The 21,749-nt window shown below is 35.5% G+C and overlaps 1 protein-coding gene across 8 annotated transcripts in view; it reads left to right on the top strand.

Moving 5' to 3' along the window:
* The window catches only part of PKHD1 (PKHD1 ciliary IPT domain containing fibrocystin/polyductin), a 657,820-nt gene that overhangs the window by 460,055 nt on the left and 176,016 nt on the right, over positions 1-21,749 (top strand). For 6 of the 8 annotated variants that reach the window (XM_074237180.1, XM_074237175.1, XM_074237178.1 and 3 more), the window contains one exon: positions 21,281-21,406. The exons of the other annotated variants lie outside the window; for them this stretch is intronic. In XM_074237180.1, the coding sequence (XP_074093281.1) occupies positions 21,281-21,406 (126 nt within the window). The remainder of the gene's footprint in view (positions 1-21,280; positions 21,407-21,749) is intronic. 8 annotated transcript variants of the gene reach the window in all.

Raw genomic sequence — 21,749 nt, 5'->3', positions numbered from 1 at the left:
CTTCCAACATTTCCTGATGAAAACCCCAGACCTAAATAGAATATTGGACATCACAGGAGGCCAGAGAGACACATGAAAAGGTTAAAAAAAAAGATAAAGGAAAAAGAAAAGACTGCTATCTAATAAGTTGAAACTGGCTATATCCCCATCTGGGAGAAAAATTCTCATAACTCTTGAGAATTGTAACTCTAAAAGAGAGAACATATTTAACCAGAAGTGATGGACACTCATGGCTTTACTGTGACTAAGACAGAATGATTTAAAAACAATACCTCCTTAAACAGGTGGATAGTAAGGAGACTAGAGGATGGAGGAGATTGAATGGGGGTAAATCTCATTACATTAAGAGGTACAAAAGACCTATTGCAATAGAGGGGAAGAAGGGAAGAGGTGAGAACCACTTGAATCTCATCAGACTTGGGTTAAAGTTAACTTACACACAGTTAAGTTAAGAAATTTATCTTACTTTTCCAGTATTAAGAGGGGGAAATGGGCAGGGGGACAGGGAGGGGTAGAAAAAGGGGAACTAACAGAAGGAAGGGAAACAAGGGGAAAAGGAAAAGGGGAAAGAAAGGGGAGTGGGTTGATATAGGAGGGTAAACAGACTTAAGGTGGCAGTATTCATAAACAAAATACTGGGGAATATGGATAAAATGAAAAAAGGGGAAAATACAAACAGAGGGAAGATAGAATGGAGAGCAATAAAGAGTTAGTAATTATAACTTTGAATGTGAATGGGATAAACTCTTTCTTAAAATGTAAGTAAATAGCAGAGTGGATTAAAAACCAGAGTCCTACAATATGCTGCTTACAATAAACCCATTTGAAGCAGAGAGATACATATAGAGTAAAGGTAAAAGGTTGGAGCAAAATATATTTTGCTTCACCTGAAGTGAAAAAAGCAGGGGGTAGCAATCCCTATCTCAGACAAAGTAGCTGCAAAAATAAATAGCGCTGCTGAAAGAGATAAGGAAGGGAACTATATCCTCCTAAAAGGTACCATTGACAATAAAATAATTTTAATACTCAACATGTATGCACCCAGTGGTATATCACCCAAATTCTTAGAGGAGAAGACATAGATGGACAGGAAGACATGGACAGCAAAACTCTACTAGTGGGAGACCTTAACCTACCAAACTCAGATTTAGATAAGTCCAACCATTAAATAAACAAGAAGGAAGTAAATGAGGTAAATAGATTGTTAGAAAACCTAGATATGACAGACATATGGAGAAAATTGAATGGTGTAGAAAGAAATATACTTTTTTCCCCTGTAGTACATGGCACTTATACAAAAATTGACCATGTACTACTGCATAAAAACCTAATGGTCAATTGCAGAAAGCCAGAAATAGTGAACACATCTTTCTCATATGATAATGCAATAAAAATCATATGCAATATTGGGTCAGGGAGATTTAGATCCAAAATTAATTGAAACTAAATAAGCTCATTTTAAAAAATGAGTGTATCAAATGACAAATTTTAGAAAGAATTATTTCATCATAGATAATGACAATAATGAAACAATATATCAAAACCTGTAGAATTTACTCAAGGTGGCTGTCAGGGGATATATATTATAATGCTTACATGAATAAATTAGAGAAAGAGGAACTCGAACTAAATATGCAACTTAATAAAGAACAAATTAAAAACCTCCAATTAAATGCCAAATTAGAAATTCTAAAAATTAAAGGAGAAATTAATAAAATAAAAATCAATAAAACTGTTGAACTAATAAATAAAACCAAGAGCTGGTTTTATGAAATAAATTAATAAAACTGATAAATCTCTGGTCAATTTGATTATAAAAAAGAAGAAAATCAAAAAGGTGAACTCACCACCAAGGAAGAGGAAATTAAAGTAATAATTCAGAATTATTTTGCTCAACTATATGCCAATAAATTCTAACTGAAATGGACAAATATTTACAAAAATGTAAGTTGCCCAGATTAAATGAAGGGGAAATTTAAAAACCTACATAACCCTATCTCAGAAAGAGAAACCCAAGAAGCCATTATTGAACTCCCTAAGAAAAATATCTCGAGGGTCAGATGGATTCACAAGTGAATTCTATCAAACATTTAAGGAACAATTGGTTTCAATTCTATATAAACTCTTTGGAAAAATAGGTGAAGACAGAACTCTGACTAACTCTTTCTATGACACCAATAAGGTGCTGATACCTAAACCAAGAAGGGTTAAAAGAGAGAAAGAAAATTATAGACCTATCTCCCTGATGAATATAGATGCAAAACACTTGAATAAAATCTTAGCAAAATAATTACAAGTTATCACTAGGATATATGTTATAACCAAGTAGGATTTATCCATGGAATAAAGGGTTGGTTCAATATTTTCTTATTTTAAAGAAAGTTTTTTATTTATTTTGAGTTTTATAATTTTTCCCTCTTTTCTTGCTTCCCTCCCCCCACACCCCCCCAGGAGGTAGCCTGTTTGTCTTTTAAATTGTTTCATGGGGGGCAGCTAGGTGGCGCAGTGGATAGAGCACCAGCCCTGGAGTCAGGAGTACCTGAGTTCAAATCTGACCTCAGACAACTAATAGGTACCTAGCTGTGTGGCCTTGGGTAAGCTACTTAACTCCATTGCCTAGAAAAAACTAAAAAAAAAATTCTTTCCATGTATACCTTGATCTGAGTTGAATGTGATGAGAGAGAAATCATATCCTTAAGGAAGAAAGATAAAGTATAAGAGATAACAAAATTATATAAGATGATGGTTTTTTCCCCCCCTAAATTGAAGGTAATAATCTTTGGTGTTTGTTCAAACTCCACATTTCTTTTTCTGGATAGAGATGGTATTCTCCATTGCAGATAGCCCAGAATTGTCCCTGAATGTTGCACTGATGGAATGAGGAAGTTTATCAAGGTTGATCATCAGCCCCATGGTGCTGTTAGTGTGTATGTTTTTCTGGGTCTGCTCATCTCACTCAGCATCACTTCATGCAAATCCTTCCATGCTTCCCTGCATTTCCTTCCCTCCTGGTATCTAATAGAACATATAGTATGTGCTCATATAGCACCATATTTTGCTAAGCCATTCCTCAATTGAAGGACATTCACTTAATTTCCAATTCTTTGTGACCACAAACCGGGCTGCAATGAATATTTTTGTACAAGTGATGTTTTTTATGTTTTTCCATAGTCTCTTCAGGGTATAGACCCAGTAGTGGTATTGCTAGATCAAAGGGTATGCACATTTTTATTGCTCTTTGGGCATAATTCTAAATTACTCTCCAGAAATTGGATGAGATCACAGCTACAAGGGTTGGTTCAATATCAGGAAAACTGCTAGTATAATTAATTTGATCAATAACAAACCTATCAGAAATCATAAGATTATATCAATAGATGCAGAAAAACCTTTTTTACAGCATCCTTTCCTACTAAAATCACTAGAGAGTATAGGAATAAATGGATTGTTTCTTAGAATAATAAGCAGTATCTATCTGAAACCATCAACAAGCCTCATATGCAATGGGAATAGGTTAGAGGCATTTCCAATAAGATCAGGGGTGAAACAAGGATGCCCAGTATCACCATTACTATTCAATATTGTATTAGAAATGAGAGCTCCAGCAATAAGAGAAGAAAAAAGAAATTGAAGGAATTAGAATTGGGAAGGAAGAGACAAAACTCTCACTCTTTGCAGATAATATTATGATATCCCTAGACAATCCTAAAAAATCATCTAAGAAACTATTAGGAATAATTAGCAACCTTATCAAATTTACAGGATATAAAATAAACCCTCATAAATCCTCAACATTTCCATATATGAATAGCATGATACAGCAGACAGAGCTAGAAAGTGAAATTCCATTCAAAGTAATCTTAGAAAGTATAAAATACCTGGGAGTCTACCTGCCAAGGCAGTCTCAGAAACTTTTTTGAAAACAATTACAAAACACTTCTCACACAAAATCAGATTTTAAAAAAAATGGGCAAACATCAAATGCTCATCAATAGGTTGGACTAATATAATAAAAATTCTACCAAAACTAATATGATAATATCCCTAAACTACCTGTTTAGTGCCCTGCCAATCAAAATTCCCCCAAAAATACTTTAATAAGTTAGAAAAAGTTGTAAGTAAATTCATATGGAGAAATAAAAAGTCAAGAATTTCCAGGTATTTATTCAATGAAAAATGGCAAAAGAAGGTGGTTTAGCCCTACCAAATCTAAAATTATAAAGCACCAGTCATCAAAACTGTTTGGTATTGGCTAAGAAATAGAGTGGTGGATCAGTGGAATAGACTAGGTGCAATAGCAGGAAGAAATTATATTAATCTGCTGTTTGATAAACCCATGAATCCAGCTATTGGGATAAAAACTCTCTCTTCGATAAAAACTGCTGGGAGAATTGGTAGTATGGAAGAAACTTAGATTAGACCAACACTTCATACCCTATACCAAGATAAAATGCAAATGGATACAGGATTTAGGTGTAAAAAACAATATTAAAAACAAACTAGAAAATCAAGAAATAGCTTACCTGTCAGTTTTATGTAAACTGAAGCAGTTTATGACCAAGGAAGAGATGGAGAATATCACTAGAAAGCAAACTAGATGATTTTGATTATATTAAATTAAAAAGCTTTTGAACAGACAAAACCACTTTAATCAAGATCAAAAGAAATGTAGTAAACTGGGAAACAATCTTTACAACTAGTATTTCTAACAAAGGACTCATTTCTAAAATATGCAGAGAATTGATTCAATTTAAAAAAAAAGCCATTCCCCAATTGGCAAATGGTCAAAGAATATGCAAAGGCAATTTCCAGATGAGGAAATCAAAGTGATCCATAGTCACATGAGAAATTGCTCTAAATCATTACTTATTAAAGAAATGTAAATTAAAACATCTCTGAGGTACCACTCACAGCTCTCAGACTAGTCGATATAACCAGAAAGGACAATGATCATTGTTGGGATGGATATGGGAATCTGGGACACTAATACATTGTTGGTGGAGCTGTGAACTCATCCAACCTTTCTGGAGACAAATTTGGGATTATGCCAAAAAGGCAACAAAAATGTGCATTCCCTTTGACTCAGCAATACCACTACTGGGTCTATACCCTAAAGAGATTATGAAAAAATGGGAAAAACATCACTTGTACAAAAATATTCATATCAACCCTGTTTGTGGTGGCAGAGTTGGAAATCACATAAATGTCCTTCAATTGGGGAATGGCTTAACAAACTGTTATATATATGTCATGGAACACTATTGTTCTATTAGAAAGCAGGAGATTTGGGAATTCAGGAAAGCCTGGAGTGATTTGCATGAACTGATGCTGAGTGATTTGAGTAGAACCAGAAAATCATTGTACAGCCATACAGCAACATGGTGGTGATGATCAAGCTTCATGGACTTGCTCATCCCTTCAGTGCAACAATCAGAGATAATTTGGGGCTATTTTCAATGGAGAATACCATCTGTATCCAAAGAAAGAATTGTGGAGTTTGAACAAAGACCAAAATCTATCACCTTTAATTAAAAAAATATCTTATTATATAATTTTGCTATCTCTTATACTTTATTTCTTTTCCTTAAGTATATGAATTCTCTCTCATCACATTCAATTTAGATCAATGTATACATAGAAATAATGTAAAGATTAGCAGACTGCCTTCTGTGGGGGGTGGGGGGAAGCATGATTGGGGGAAAAATTGTAAACAAAATAAATAGAACCTTTTTTAAAAAAAAAGAAATGAGAGCAAAGGAAGAAAATTTTGAAAAGACATTCAGCTTAGTAAAGAGAGGTACAAAAATACTGAAGAAAACGATACCTAAAAAAGAATTTGCAAAATGGGAATTAGTATACAAAAATTCAAATCAAGAAAATATTTCCTTAAAAATTACAATTTGGAAAGCAGAAGGTAATGACTTAATGAGATACCAATATGCACTAAAGCAAAGTCAAAATTATCACAGAAAGAGATGATAGTGGCAGAAGGATGGGCAAATGATAAAAGAAAGGGAAGAATATGACAAAGAAGGGTGTATATTTTGGAACTTTATAAAAGTTATCTATCAGTTTAAAATAATTTGCACAAAATCCTTTTGACACTCATATAGCTCATAAATTTGCCTTGTATTTCTCCTATGTAAGAGAGCTCTATTCTGCTTTGTAGCAATTTTCATTCCATTATCTGAGCTTAGCCACATGCTTTTTCCCTTATATTCAATTTCTTTTTGTCATTTGAATCTTTAGTGCTGTGAAGAACTGAAATTGCATTTTTTACAGTCTGACTTCATTTACACCAAAACCCCTGTTACTCTAACTATTCAGTCTTCCAGAATTGTTCTGTTGGAAAACCTTTTGGAGATAAGTCTCTCTCCACTTAGTTAGACTGGTCCTCAGATAACAGAAATGCAGACCACCTCTGGAACCAGATATGCGATCTTTTCAGCTTGATAAAACTTGAAAGAGTTTATATTCCATTGGCATAGCAATCGATAATCCAAAATTACTCCACAATATGCTGAAGGATCGATAGAGAAATTTTTTGAGAGACTTTGGTCTTTGCAAGATCAAATATATAGTAGGAACCAAATAAAATGAGAAAAATATAGTGGAAAAAATAAATTTAATTCTATTCACAGTTTTTGAACTACTCTTATCAAAGCTTCTCAGACTGTGTTCTTAAGAGAATCACCACAGCCCTACATCTGTAGGAGAATAGCATTCTGAGTCCCAGCTCAGCTGCCAGAGTATTATAATCTCATACTCTACTGCTCAGGATAGATGAATTTAAGCAAGTGACTGAATTTGGCCTTTGGGCTATAGTTTTCCTAGTATATCTTGAAAGTATCACAGTGCATACCTAACTCAACACGTGGTAGGTGCTCAGTAAATTTGTTTAATTGAATTGAATTAATGCATTATGGTAATCTAAGCATCAATAGAAGAGAATAGCTAGAATGCTAATTTATTATTTTGAGTTCAGTGGATAGGACCTGAGAAATGGATACTCATTAAGGAGAAGAAGAATCTGATACCTTCTTTGGATACTATTGTCATTTACCTTTAATTGAACACTAATGACATTCTAAACTGTGTATAAAGTAGCTCTATGTTTAGCCCCTGTCTTCTGATTTAAATTAACCCATACAACACAAATAAAAGGAAGATAGCAAATCATATATTTTGGGAATAATAAACTAACACCCTGAAAAACTGGAATCTGTTTGTACTGGGATCCTACTATAATGCATGTAATATAGATTTAAGATTACCTTATAAGGCAGATTAATTCTGGACCTTATATCAGGATATTTAATTAGTGAAAAGAATTTCTCTTTTCTTGTTATCATTAGAAGTCCTTGCCTCACTTTCTCTCAGGAATCCCACCCAAGAATCATTTCAATGTTTTTTAGATGACTGCATCTAACTCATTTACTACTTCTCTCTTTACCACCTACTATCCTTCTAGGTAGATTCATTATCTCAACATTCCTAAGAACCCACAAAGCCCTGATAACTCAATTCTCTTGTGCTACCTAAAGCCCAAATCAGCATCTTTACTACCTCGATGTCATCACTCTACTGTACTTTTAAGGTTTCAGTCACAATGATTCCCTCCCTCACTGGGACCTCCTCTTTTAGTTATCCTATTATACCAAACTCACTCATCTTCAGTCCTGTACCACATGCTTTCTGCAACATTGTGATTTACAGTTTCTTACCATGTATCAAGAAAATAATAAGGGCTTAAACTATGATACAAAAGGAAACATTAAAAATATAAAGTCCTTAAAAGTAAGTTTGTTCTTCTGTATAAATATTCAGGTAATTAGGTAGACCTGGATATTTCTGCTCTTTCCTGACAAACACAAATCAATATAGTGATTATATTATCCTCTTTTGAGCTTTTTTTTTTGAGAATAAATTGCCTCAGTCTTATCTGAATTTGATAGGAATCCAAGCTCATATTTTTAGTCAAAGAAAATTCAGTGTGGTTTAGGCTTATTAATCTTTCTTATTGCTTGGTACATACCAAATATATATCTATATCTATATCTATATCTATATCTATATCTATATCTATATCTATATCTATATCTATATCTATATCTATATCTATATCTATATCTATATATCTATAATTTCATTTGTAAAAAAATTCTAATATGAGAGATATTATTAAATTCCTGACTGGTCTATTTAAACTATATTTTTGACATTTCCTTATCTATCTACCAAATAGTAGCTAAAAGCTAAGAGTAATTATTGATGAGTTTATGTCAACTTTGAAAGTATCTAGTAAAGTTCCTTAAGAATCTTTGCTTGATCCTGTGTATTTTAGCATTTTAATCCATGACATGCCTAAAAGGTATAGATAATGTGGTTATGTCTCTAAAATTAAATGGTAACTTTTCTTTTTCTATTGATATCTTTTTTGATTGATATTATTTTTATTGATATCTTTTGTTTTTATATCTCTTACATTCCCACTGTTTTCCTCCTTCCATGGGTTCTAAGAAAGTAATTTCTTTTTTTTTAACCTTTTCATGTGTCTTTTGAGTCTCCTGTTTGAAGTCCAAATTTTCTATTAAGCTCTGGTCTTTTCATCAGGAAAAGTTGGAAGTCTCCTATGTCATTAAATGTCCATCTTTTGCCCTGGAGGAGAAGGCTCAGTTTTGCCATATAGTGGATTCTTGGCTACATTTAAAGTTCCCTTGCTTTTTGGAATACTGCATTCCAGGCCTTTCGATCCCTTAATGTTGATGCAGCCAGGTCCTGTCTAATCCTTATTGTGGCTCCTTGGTATTTAATAGTTTCTCTCTCCGGCTCCTTGCACAATTTTCTCTTTTATCTGATAGTTCTGAATTTTGGCCACAATATTCCTTGGTGCTGTCATTTTGCGATCCCTTTCTGGAGGGGATTGATGTATTCTTTCAATAACTATTTTGCCCTCTGGTTCCATGATATCAGGGCAGTTTTCTGCCTTAAACCCTGTATTATTAAGTCCAGTATTTTGTTCTCTTCAATGTTTTCAGGAAGACCAATGATTCTTAGGTTATCTATCCTCGATCTATTCTTGAGGTCAGTGGTTTTTCTGGTGAAATGCTTTACATTTTCTTCTATTTTTTGGTTTTGTTTAATAGATTATTGTTGTCTCATGAAGTCATTGGTTTCCACAGAATCCATTCTTTGTTTTAGAGAAGAATTTTCTTCATTTACCTTTTCCAATTGGTCAATTCTATTTTTGTAAGAGTTTTCCATTTGACCAATTGAGGTATTGAGAGACCTGGATCTTTCTGCTCACTCCTGCCAAACACAAATCAGTACAATGATTATGTTGCCCTCTTTTTCAGTTGTCCAATTGTGTTTTCCAAGGTTTGTTTTCTTGTTGCAAGGTGTTAATCTTCTCTTGGGTTTCTTTGCCCAAATTTTCCAATTGATTTTTAAAGTCCTTTCTGATTTCTTCAAGGTAGTTCGGGGCTGGAGACCAAATTATGTTCTCCTCAGAGGGTCTAGGTCTCTCTGAGCTAGGGCCTTTACCATCTAGGTTTTTTTAATGGACCCCCCCACCACACACACTTTATGCTTACCTTTCTTCATTTTCCTAAGATCTTGTGGTGGGTGAGGGCCTGGTTCACAGAGGTTTGGTGTTGGGATCCCTAGAGGCTTTACTCACTGAGTTTAGTAAGTCCAAGTGTACCGACTAGTAGGGGGGTGCTAGAAGCTTTGTTCACTGAGTTTAATAACTCCAAGAAGGTCAACCAGTAGGGGGTGCTAGAGGATTTGCTTACTAAGAGTAATAACTTGACCTGGCCAGTAAGGGGTGCTAGAGGCTGGAACTTGCCCTCCAGCCCTTCCAGAAGGCCCCAGACTGTCAGTCCCACAGCCAACATCTCCTCTCTCCAGTTGATTCTCGGAGTAGCTCCCACAACAAAAGCATCTGGGGTTGCTCTTAGCTTAGTCTAGCTCTCAGCCTGCCCCCCACTGGCTCTCTACTCTCTGCCCAGGTCACCCATGATCCCTGAAGACAGACCTTTACATAGATGTTCTTCCCCTAGCTTCTCCTTCTGGGTTTTTGATCGGATTTCTATTAAGAGGTTTGTTTCATATTATATATAAGGGAAGATCAGGAGAACTTAGTACAGGGCCTAGCTTTTCTCTGACATCTTGACCGGGAAGAGAAAGTCATTTCTTATTCTAAAGAGAAAAGTTTTGAAAAACTAAATAATTTATTTTAGAAAAAAATTCCTTGATCCCAAAATTTTGCAGATTCAAGAGAAGGTGTCTTCTCATATTCTCTTCTTTGGAGCTCCGCTTGGTCATAATCATTTTTCAGTACTCTTCTGTTTGATCTTTAAAACTTCTCAAATTGAGTCAAACTGAACAACTTGTTGCTTCTCATACATGATATTCATTTACAAATACAGAATTTCCCCAGGCATGGAAACACTTCTTATTATTCAAAGAATTTTGACCTAGCTAAAATAATTATTTTTACCTGACTGGGATTATCAATGTAGTCCCATTCTTACATTTATTTTTCTGTTACATTGTTTCCCACACTTTCAAGAGACTAAAGACTATTGAGGGTAGGAACTCATTTATTTTTTTTAATCTATAGAATCTAGCCAGAGTCTGTTTCATAGTAGCCACTTAACAAATGTTAGAGGAATGAAGGAATAAGACCAACAGACATCAAGCACCAGCTTATTCCCAGGCACTGAGATAAATATGGGAGGATAAAAGACAAAAAAAAAAGATCTAATCCCTATTCTTAAAAGAACTTGCATTTTATTGAAGGTGACAAAATATACATATGAAGGATGTTCTAAAAATCTTAGGGCAGTTTTGCCTATTGAGACTACTAATTAATGCTATTACAGATTAAAAGAACTCTAAGACTTTTGGGTCAGTCTGCATAAATATATAAAAAGAAAAGAGACAATAATTAAATATAAGGTGGTAAGGAGGTACTAGCAGCTGTGACAATCAAATCAGATTTTTCATATAATATAGTACTTGAAATGCATCTTAAAGGAAATGAGGAGGAAGTAAATTCTAAGTATGAGGATGACTAGTGGGAACAAGCACAGAGAAGAAGGTGAAGTGGGTGGAGAAATAAGGGGTCAATTTGACTGGAGTCTAGAAAGTAGAAATGCATCCTGAAGTTGGAAAAATAGAGTGGGGCAACATATTTTGAAGGATTCAGTAAACCAAATCAAAAAATAAATTGCATATGACAAAATTAGGAGAAAGGGACTTAGGTGACAAAGAAAATATCCACAAAGATGCTGCCAAGCTAAAGTATTGTACGGGGCAATAATGGGTAGAGATAAATATAAATTCCTACATTCTGGTTAAAAAAAGATCAACTTGGAGGCAGCTAGGTGGTGCAGTGGATAGAGCACCAGCCCTGGAGTCAAGAGTACCTGAGTTCAAACCCAGTCTCAGACACTTATTAGTTACCTAGCTGTGTGACCTTGGGCAAGCCACTTAACCCCATTGCCTGCAAAAAAAATATTTTTTAAAAAAAAGATCAGCTTTCCAAATCCAAAATGGGGGAGCTGTAGTTAGCCTGCAGCTCAGCTTGAAATATGTAGATCCAAATGGTTTAAAGAACTGAAAGCTGAATGTGAGTCAGCAATGTGCTATGGCCATTAATATAATTTATGTGATGTTAGCCTGAAATAAGAGTGATGTAGTATCTAGTACTAGCCTGGTGATAGTCCTACTATTATTTGCCCTAATAAGAGCACATTGGCACCATATTGTAGATAGGATATATAATTTATATATATATATATATATATATATATATATATATATATATATATATATATACATAAATTAGAGAATGCCTGATTTCAAAACCAGTGAATGACTTTGAATCATTTTATATGTGTATGAGTTAAAGAGAATTTTAACCTTGTAAACAGAAGATTTAGGGGGCAAATGATGACTATTTTCAAATATTTTAAAGGGCTGTTATTTGGAAGAAAAATTAGACTTATCCTCTTTGACCTTGGAAGCAATGACTGAGAGCTATAGAGAGGCAAAATGATGTAAAGAAAACGTCCTGGGTCGGGGGGGCAGAGCCAAGATGGCAACAAGAAAGGATCAAGTCTTAGGAGCTCTCTGATAAAATGTGAAACTAAGGACTCTAACTAAACTTTCGAGAGACAGAACCCACAAAGGGACCCATTGAGGCAGTTCTCCTACGCAAGATAACCTGGAAAAAAGCAGAAAGGCTCTGCTCTCCGGGGTTGGAGGGGTGCTCACCAGAGGGGTGGCCCGCCAGAGCCAAAGAACTTCAGCCTCCCAGAGGCAGCCCCAGGGTGCTGGGAGCCACGGCTCACAGCAGTGGGGGAGTCTCCTGAGCTACACCTTGGGGAGCACCGGGCACAAAGTGGGGAAACAGCAGTGGAACCTCTGCCAGAGCGAGCATGTGGAACCCAGCCCTCAGGGTACACAGCTAGCAGCTTGGTCTTTCCCCAGCCCTGATCCAGGAAACAAAAGCAGGCTGAGCCAGTAAGCAGGAGCCTCCAGGGCATGAGCTCATTGAGCTGAGGTAGGGGAGTGAAGAGAGACTGCAGAGCTCTGACCTCTGCTTCTGGAACAGGACTCTGGGGCTCTGACCACATTCAGATCCTGATAGCAGTCTAGCCGCCCCCCCCCCCATAGAAGAGCAGGGCCCCCCCACCTCAGCCCCGTGGCAGAAGGGGGGAGCTTATGGTCATTCACAGACCAGGAGGGAGGACAGAGTCTCACACACTGAGACCCTTGTGGGAATGTCCAAAAAGCTCAGGAAGCACCCCCAAAACAGGCTAAGGCTGGGAAAATGAGCAAGCAGAGAAATAAGAGGAAGACCATTGAGAAATATTTTGCTCATGAGCCCAAGAAGAATCAAAATACTCAGTCTGAAGAAGAAGAGGTACAAGCTCCTGCATCTAAAGACTCCAAGCAAAACAAAAATTGGGTTCAGGCTATGACAGAGCTCAAAAAAGACTTTGAAAATCAAATGAAGGAGTTGGAAGAAAAACTGGGAAAAGAAAGGAGAGAGATGCAGGAAAAACATGAAAATGAAGTCAGCAGCCTAGTCAAGGAAATCCAAAAAAAAAAAATACTGAAGAAAATAGCATGCTAAAAACCAGCTTAGGTCAAATGGATAAAACAGCTCAAAAAGTTATTGAAGAGAAGAAAGCCTTAAAAAGCAAAATTGGCCAGATGGAAAAAGAGATAAGAAAACTCTCTGAGGAGAACAAATCCTTCAGACAAAGAATAGAATTCAGGGAGATTGATGAATTTACCAGAAATCAGGAATCAATACTTCAAAACCAAAAAAATGAAAAATTAGAAGAAAATGTGAAATATCTCATTGAGAAAACAACTGATATAGAAAACAGACTTAGGAAAGATAATTTAAAAATTATTGGAATACCTGAAAGTCATGATCAAGAAAAGAGCCTTGACATCATTTTCAAAGAATTACTACAGGAAAATTGCCCTGATATTCTAGAAGCAGAGGGCAAAATAGAAATGGAGAGAATCCACCGATGCCACTGAGAAAGAGATCCCAAAAAAACCAACCCATAGGAATATTATAGCCAAGTTCCAGGACTCCCAAGTCAAAGAGAAAATATTACCGGCAGCCAGAAGGACACAGTTCAAATATCATGGAGCTGCAGTCAGGATCACACAGGATTTAGCAGCAACTAAATTGGAAGCTTGTAGGGCTTGGAATATAATATACCGGAAGGTAAAAGAGCTTAGAATGCAGCCAAGAATGAACTACCCAGCAAGGCTGAATGTCCTCTTCCAGGGAAAAAGATGGACTTTCAATGAACCAGGGGAATTTCAAATGTTCCTGTTGGAATGGCCAGAGCTGAACAGAAGGTTTGATCTTCAGATACAGGACTCAGGTGAAGCACAGAGATTGGAGGAAAGGGGGGAAATATGATGGATTTAATGATGATGAACTGCATGTATTCCTGCATAAAAAAATGACACCGATAATACTCATATAAGCCTCCTCAGTTAATAGAGCAGGTAGAGGGAGCTTTTATAATTGAAGCACAGGAGAAAGCTGAATTCGAAGATAAAATGTGTAAAAATGGAGTCAATAGAAAAAAAGGGAAGTGTAATGGGAGAAAGAAAAAGGAGAGGGGGAATAGGCCAAGATATTTCATATAATAAGATTTTTTTATTATTACAATTAGCTATTGGAATGATATGGAAGGGGGGAGGCAAGGTGGAATGAGGGAACCTTTGCTCTCATCAGAGGTGGCTAGGAGAGGAAACAGCATATATACTCAATGGGGTATAGGCATCTGGAGTAAGAAGGGGGGAGCAGGGGGAAGGGGTGGGGATGTGAATAAAGGAGGAGAGGATGGACCATGGGGGGAGAGTGGTCAGATATAACACATTTTCTTTTTTACTTCTTGCAAGGGGCTGGGATTGGAAGGCCTGTCCAGGACCATAGGGCCATGTGGATTCTGGGCCTAAGGGGTGATATGGGGGCTCAGTGCTTCTTGACTCCAGGACCAGGGATCTGTCTGCTGTTCCACTCAGCTACGCTACAGCAGAGTCAGAGTGAAAGGAGAGAGAAAATATAGTACATGATAGTGGAGAAATAAGAAAGGAGGGAGTTGCGATCAGCAATGGCAACGGTGGAAAAATATGGAAGTAACTTTTGCAATGGACTTACCATAAAGAATGCAATCCACCCATGACAGAGTTGTTGGTGTTGGAACAAAGACTCAAGCACAGTTTTTATTATTATTATTTGGGGGAGGGTGCAGGGCAAATGGGGCTGGATGGCCTGCCTGGGGCCACATAGCAGGGTGATCTTTGGGTGTCTGAGGCCGGATTTGGACCCGGGTGCTCCTGACTCACGGGCCAGTGCTCTGTCTGCCACCCAGCCATCCCTACTATTATTACTATTTTATTTTATTTTGGGTCTTTTTTTTCTTCTTTTAGGTTTTTGCAGGGCAGTGGGGATTGGGTGGCTTGCATGTCACATGGCTGGGTCTACGGGGCTGGATGTGGGCTCGGATGCTCGTGGCTCCAGGGCTGGTGTTTCGTCCATTGCGCCACCTGGCCATACCTACAATTATTACTATTATTCTTTTTTTAATTTTAATTTTTTTTCTCTCCCCTTTATTTATCGCCCAAGCAAGTCTATATTCATGGGGGTGGGGTATTTTGTTTACTCTTAAACAAGAATATTTTATTAATGTAAAAAACATTTGTACAAAATGAGAATTAAAAAATAAAATGAAAAAAAAAGAAAACATCCTAACAACTAGAGATATTTGAAGTCCAGTAGATTATTTCAGGATGTAGTAGCCCCCCCCCCCCCATTTGAGGATTGCAAGCAAAATTGCATGAACACTTCTTTTGGTATGCTGTACAGTCTTCTTTAGACATTGGTTAGAACAGATGACCTAAGAGAGTCCTTCTAATTCCGAGATCCTATGATTGCAAATCTTAATTTTTGGTGAAAGTGAGTTGAGAGTTGGAGGAAAAGAGAATGTAACTTTAAGATGAACTTTTTCTTCTTTGACCTTTAAAGATACTTTCCCATAGATTTTAAGCTAGACAACTGGGAACTTACAACCATCTACGATCCTTAAGGCACCAATGATTATGAGCCTTTAAAAATTGTACATCATTCTTGACTCTCTGAATGAGAAGGACCTTGCTTAATGTGTTTCTCCAAATATTGCTTCCCTATGCAGTCAAGCATATACTGATTTGGCAGATAACACTTTTATCTTCCTGGAGATCTTAATGACTCCATAACTTAAATGTTCTTATACTTCTTTGACTCATTACTTTCTATCTTGCAGTATTTTCTTAAGAACATTTATTAGTGAGTTATTTCAGGTTCTGACTTTTTGGGTGAAATTTGACTTTTCCATCTGTTTCTCTAGACTGACATTTGGGTATCCTTTTCCCTGAAGGTCATCTTCCTGTTTCCAAGATACTTCTGGCTCTCAGGCCATTGGCTAAGCTGTGATAACAGTCAAACATGTGGATCAAAGAACATTTCACACCTCTAACTTTATAGGCTATCTAATTATTTCAATGGTGTTACCATTACTTAAGGTGTTTTTGAAATTAATAGTTTGGAATTGCATTTTAAATTAACTTAAAAAGCATATATAAATTTACTTTGATTATTTTATAGTCATAGTTATTTTTAATTTTATTGATATAGTTTGTTTTCAAATTATGTTTATTTTCAAATATAGATTCCTTCCTTTTTCTTAATATATTTAAAAAATAGAAAGGGAAAAAGAAATTCAAGAAAATAATATATCAACAGAGTCTAACAGTATAGTTGATGTTTTGTATTCATGTTTCAAAGCTTCAAAGAAGAGAAGGAAATACATGCTATCTTTACTTTAGCACAAACTTGATCATTATATTACATAATGTGCACTTTATGGAATAATTCTTGTTCTTTATATTTACATTGTCATAGTGCATGTTGTTTTCCTGCCTCTGCTTACTTCAATTTGCATCAGCCTTCACACACTTCTCTATATACTCCATATTCATTGTGTTTTATGGCACAATATTCATGCATGTTACCATTTATTTTATGATTCCTTAGTCAATGGTTATCTTGTTTGTTTCGCATTCTTAATATTTACAAAAAGTGCTGCTTTAAGCATTGTACTATATATGGGAACTTTCATTCTTTCTTTGATCGTCTTGATAATTTTTTATTATTAATTAGTTATATTGTAGTCATACAAAAGTAGATTGGCCAGTTTTTGGAAGGTAGTGGATTCCTCCACATTAGAAATACTCCAACTAACTCTGGATGATCATTTACCGAGCATATATTATAGGTTTCTTTTCAAGAATGAGAAGGGTAAGATGGCCTTCTAACTCTTAACTTTTCAGCTTCTTCAATATACCACATAAACAATAAATATACCATCCAGAAAAAAATATTTTTTATTAACTGGAATTAACTGGGTTCCAATCCTTCCTCAGACACTTATATATCAGCAAGAAGTTAGCCTCCACAAACTTTAAGTTCTTCATCTGAAAAATAAGTGTTGCATTCTTTGCTTCTTGTGGTTCATTAAATTCTAGAGTTATGTCCCTGTAATCCTATAATACAAGATATGGAGATATTAATTCAAGTACTTTACGAGGGAAGATGAGTGAGATTTTATCTTAACAATCTTTTTTCAACTTAATGAAGCTAATTTACTTCATTGTAAATAAACTAATCTCAAATCAAACTTTCTTCTGAATATGGACAAAGCCTGCTATTAATTTAAAAATTATTCAACTTTTGAACATGCCAAATAGGAAATTGGGTCATTGATAAAAGTCTTTTTTTCACACTACAGTATTTGCTTGAATGTGTCTAGACAACTAAGATATTATGCTAGGTGTAGGAGTTATAGAAATCAAAATGAAAGTTTCTCTTATTAAGATTAAATTAATTCAGGTTTTGAGAGGAGGATTGAAAAATAATGACTAAATCTGTTTCATTTTTCTCCTTTTGTTATCAGTTTCTCCTTTGCCATCTAACCTCTCCTGTGCCTGTTTGTGACTCACAATGTCTCTCACCTTACTTCTTTTTCAATTTTCTGACTTGGCAACTAACTGCCTGTTTTACAGATGCAAATATAATTGTAAATCTATTCCCCTGTTTTTGGTGGTGAGGGGATAATGGAGATCTTTGACATGTAAGGTTCTAGGATCCATTAGTTGGTCTTTCTGCTGTATTGTTATATAATCTTGATTCATTTAATTAAATGGATGGCAGCTGTATGTGGTGCATAAAAATACTATATAAGCAGATAAAACATTTGACTCTGGATTCTAGTCCCTATCCATTGACCAAATGCAATGGGTCTTTGGGCAAATAATTTTGTAGAACTTAGTTTCTTCATCTGTAAAATGGGGGAAATCTGTATAATTAGAGAAAAACTAAATAAATTATAGTAGAAGAAGGTAACGGGATATTATTGTGTTGTAAGAAAGGACGAACATTATGAATTCATAGAAGCATGGGAAGACTTCTGAATTGATAACCAGGAAAATATATTGATCCAGGAAAATTATAATTACAATAATTATAGCCAGGGTGTGCTGATAAATGTTTGACAACTGACTCTCTGCTTTAATAAAATGAATGCATACACAATTTTATGTTTGCATTATTAACATGCTTTCCATCACTTTCTTGAGTCTATGGACATCTCCAATCCAAATATTAATATGGAATAGTTTTACCTGTCCTGAGAATGAGCCTTCCTAACTCAAATATGGCTAATTAGCCATAGTTAGACACACTGAACTTTAATCCTAACATAGTGATATAATTTTGGTCCTCTTTGAGAATGGACAACAAAAACATAAATTCCATCACTTTCTTAGTCTAGATAATTAGCAAAACATAAATCAAATCTTAGTTTGTAGCATTTGCCCAAGGTATAAATGCTTACATTGGAAATTTAAATTGTTTTTTGCTAGCTGGTTTGGGTTAGCTCCAAATAAAGATTGAAACAAGTAGTGGGGTGACACAGTGGAAAGAACTCCAGGCCTAGAATTAGGAGGACATCATTCTGAGTTCAAATCTCGCCTAAAACACTTACTATCTGTGTGACCCTGGGCAAATCATTTAATGTCATTTAATGCCATTTAATGCCAATTTCTTCATATATGAAATGAGTTGGAGAAAGAAATGGCAAAACTACTCCAGTTTCTTTGCCCTTGAAAATCCCAGAAAGGGATCATGAAGAATCTAATACAACTGAAAAATAACTAAACAATTGCAACCCCCACCTCAAAGCAACAAGAAACAAGTAAACAAAACAAAACATTAAACTAGATGCTGTGAAATTGTAATGATCAAACTTGGCCCCAAAGAGTATATGAGGGATGATGGGCATGGATCATTTCATATAATTTCTTAGTGTTTGATATAGTACTTAGTTTAATGATCTTTTTTCCCCCCTTTCTCTTGAAAGAAATACTGGGAGGAACAGGGATCTATTTGGAAATATAGGCAATATAAAATCAAAATATATCAATTTTTAAAAAATTGAGGGGGGGAAGAGTCTAAATAATTTCTAAAATCCTCTCTACTTTTATTATGCTGTTATTCCCATTATCAGATGGAAGACTGTTCTCTATTCACTGTACTTTCAGCTTAGCATAAATTGCAAGCAAGATATCTGCAAAATGCATTTTTTCTTGTAAAGAAGATACAATATAGGCATTTAAATCAACTTTAATTCTCAAAGGCTTCTTGTGGGTAATTGAGTAGAGGAAAAAAACTAAGGACTGTCCAAATTATCATGTATAAAAGAGCTTTTTGCTCTAGGTTATGATTGTAGAACATGCTGGAGAGAATACCTTCTTCTTTTGTTCTCTTTTTCAATCTGAGAATAAAGGGAGAACCCTGGCCTTAGCACTTGCTATCTAACCCCTTTTATGTATACAAAAAAAAAATCACTTAATTTTAAAGTTGGAAGAGCACTTTGCTAGGATTTCTCATCTATGCTACTTATTCCCTTCCTCCTACCTTCCCTTCCCATCTTCTTTTTTACCTTTTGGACCAAGAAGACCAGCAAAATAAAAACCCTGGTCATTACAGATAGTGGAAGATCATGGCAAGCTGGCTAATTTTACACAGACGTAAAAAAAAAAATCCACATCTGCTGCAGTTTTGTGTTGCATAATTGATTTAATCTCTAATTTTAGAGGAACGCTGAACTCTTTTTTTTGCTGGACTCTGCATACATTTCTCTAGGGCAAAAACTGTCCTACTTTTCCCTCCCTGGTATCTGTTTAATGCTAGGCCATTTTTTTTCTAAGACTGTAAACTACCCTCCGTGAAATAAATGAAATCACAGTTGGAATACAGCTTACTGTACAGACTTATCACCACAAGATAAGGGCTACACTGCACGCATTTACTTTAAGGTCCCCCCTCCTCTCTGTTCCCCATCTTTCTGCTATAGCAACATCTTCATATTGGCTAAGAGATCACATTAGTAGTTCTGCTGATATCATAAATGCCATTATCCACACAGAGGGGCAGCGTGGTTTAGTGGGTTAAGCCACATGCTGGAAATTCATAGGCTGTGAGTTCTAATCCTTGATCTCCTATTCACTTGCTGAGTGACCCTAGGCAGATTCACTTAACATCTCTGTCTCTGCCTCTGTCTCCATTTGTTTCTCCCTAATACCTGCAACATGTGGATTAAAATACTGACCTATTTGACCAAACCATGCCTTTCAGGGATGTCCTATAAAGGCATGGATGCTCTCTAAAACCATGCAATGAGACTGAAGTATCACTTGCAGTGTTTGTTTATTGGCTAACTTAGTTCTGTAGAAGTTGGTTGGTATAATTTTTTAATTGTAATTTCTTTATGCTCAAAAATGTAATACTCATATATATATATATATATATTAGATAATACTCAAGATTTCCATTGAACTTGGAAACCCTATTGTAAGAGAGATTATTTACAACATTCTGTTGTTAAGAGGTGAAGCAGGAATCTACTGGAAATTTAGGTAATATAAAATTAAAAGACATCAATAAAAAAAACAAATCTGAGGAGGAAAGACTAAAAACCCTCTAGGATGCCTTATGCCTTTATTATTCTGTTGTTCCCATTGTGAACTTGTCCAAGAATAGTTAAACCGCAACTTAGATGATATGCTAAAATACATCTTTTTCTTGGAAAGAACTTTCAATGAAAATATATAAATCTATAATTATTCTCAGATTTATCCCTCATTTCTCAATAATCATAAATCTGGGAAGTTAATTTTCTTGTGGGATTTGTCTGTACTTGTTTGTAATACATTGTGTATACTGACTTTATATCTCCCTCTCCCTTTTCTGTACCTCCTTTTTCTCCTCATGGTATCAGTGAAACCATGTCTACTACCAGGTAAAAGAGAGTAGAGAAAAATATCCAGAGTGAAATGTTCCTTCTTGGACTTATTCTTGCTGCCAGTCTTGGAAAGGATGTGAGTTCTTCAGATTAAATTGGCAAAACTTCCCTGTTTTTAGGACATATCAGTTTTTGTCTGGGAGATGTGGTGTTAGTATTAATGAATTATGTTTTTATCAGTTTATCTTGTTTTTATACTTGTATTTCCAATGTATTAGTACAATGACTGGCACACAGTAGTTGCTTAAAAATCCTTGTTGAATGAATGAATCAGTGTTAAGCTTAGGAAAGAACACATCGCTCAAAGGATATTGTATTTGTCTTTTTTGTAGAAACATTGGATGTATTTCAGCAGTCCAAAAATAATATTCACATAATGCAGAAAGTTGTCCTTTGTATCTATAGAACAATGCCTGATAACATTTGCAAGACAACTCGAACTTCAAGGCTGTATTTATGTAAGACCTTTGGCAAAATGATATATGCCTCCCCCCCCCCCATTGTAGTTTCTGTTTATATGGAGCAAGAGAAGTTGTTAAAAGACATAACAAGTAGGAACTTCACTCCAGTCCAGTAAATCAGGAGATAGTGGTCTGCAGAAACAAAAGCACTTTTTAAGTTGCAAACAAAAAAAGGTAGAACTGGTCAGATACTATGCATATAGATTCTTCTCCTACTCAAAAGCTTATTGGCATATATAGATATATTCTGCATATGTATGTATGCATATTCACATTAAGTATTATAAATTATATATGAATAAATAACACAATTATACATCCTATGTTTTTATATAGTGTG

The sequence above is a fragment of the Macrotis lagotis genome, chromosome 5 (assembly GCF_037893015.1).
Source record: "Macrotis lagotis isolate mMagLag1 chromosome 5, bilby.v1.9.chrom.fasta, whole genome shotgun sequence".
NCBI classification, from domain to species: domain Eukaryota; kingdom Metazoa; phylum Chordata; class Mammalia; order Peramelemorphia; family Peramelidae; genus Macrotis; species Macrotis lagotis.
The sequence above is the reverse complement of the archived record's forward strand: the minus strand, read 5'-3'. Positions and strand labels throughout refer to the sequence as shown.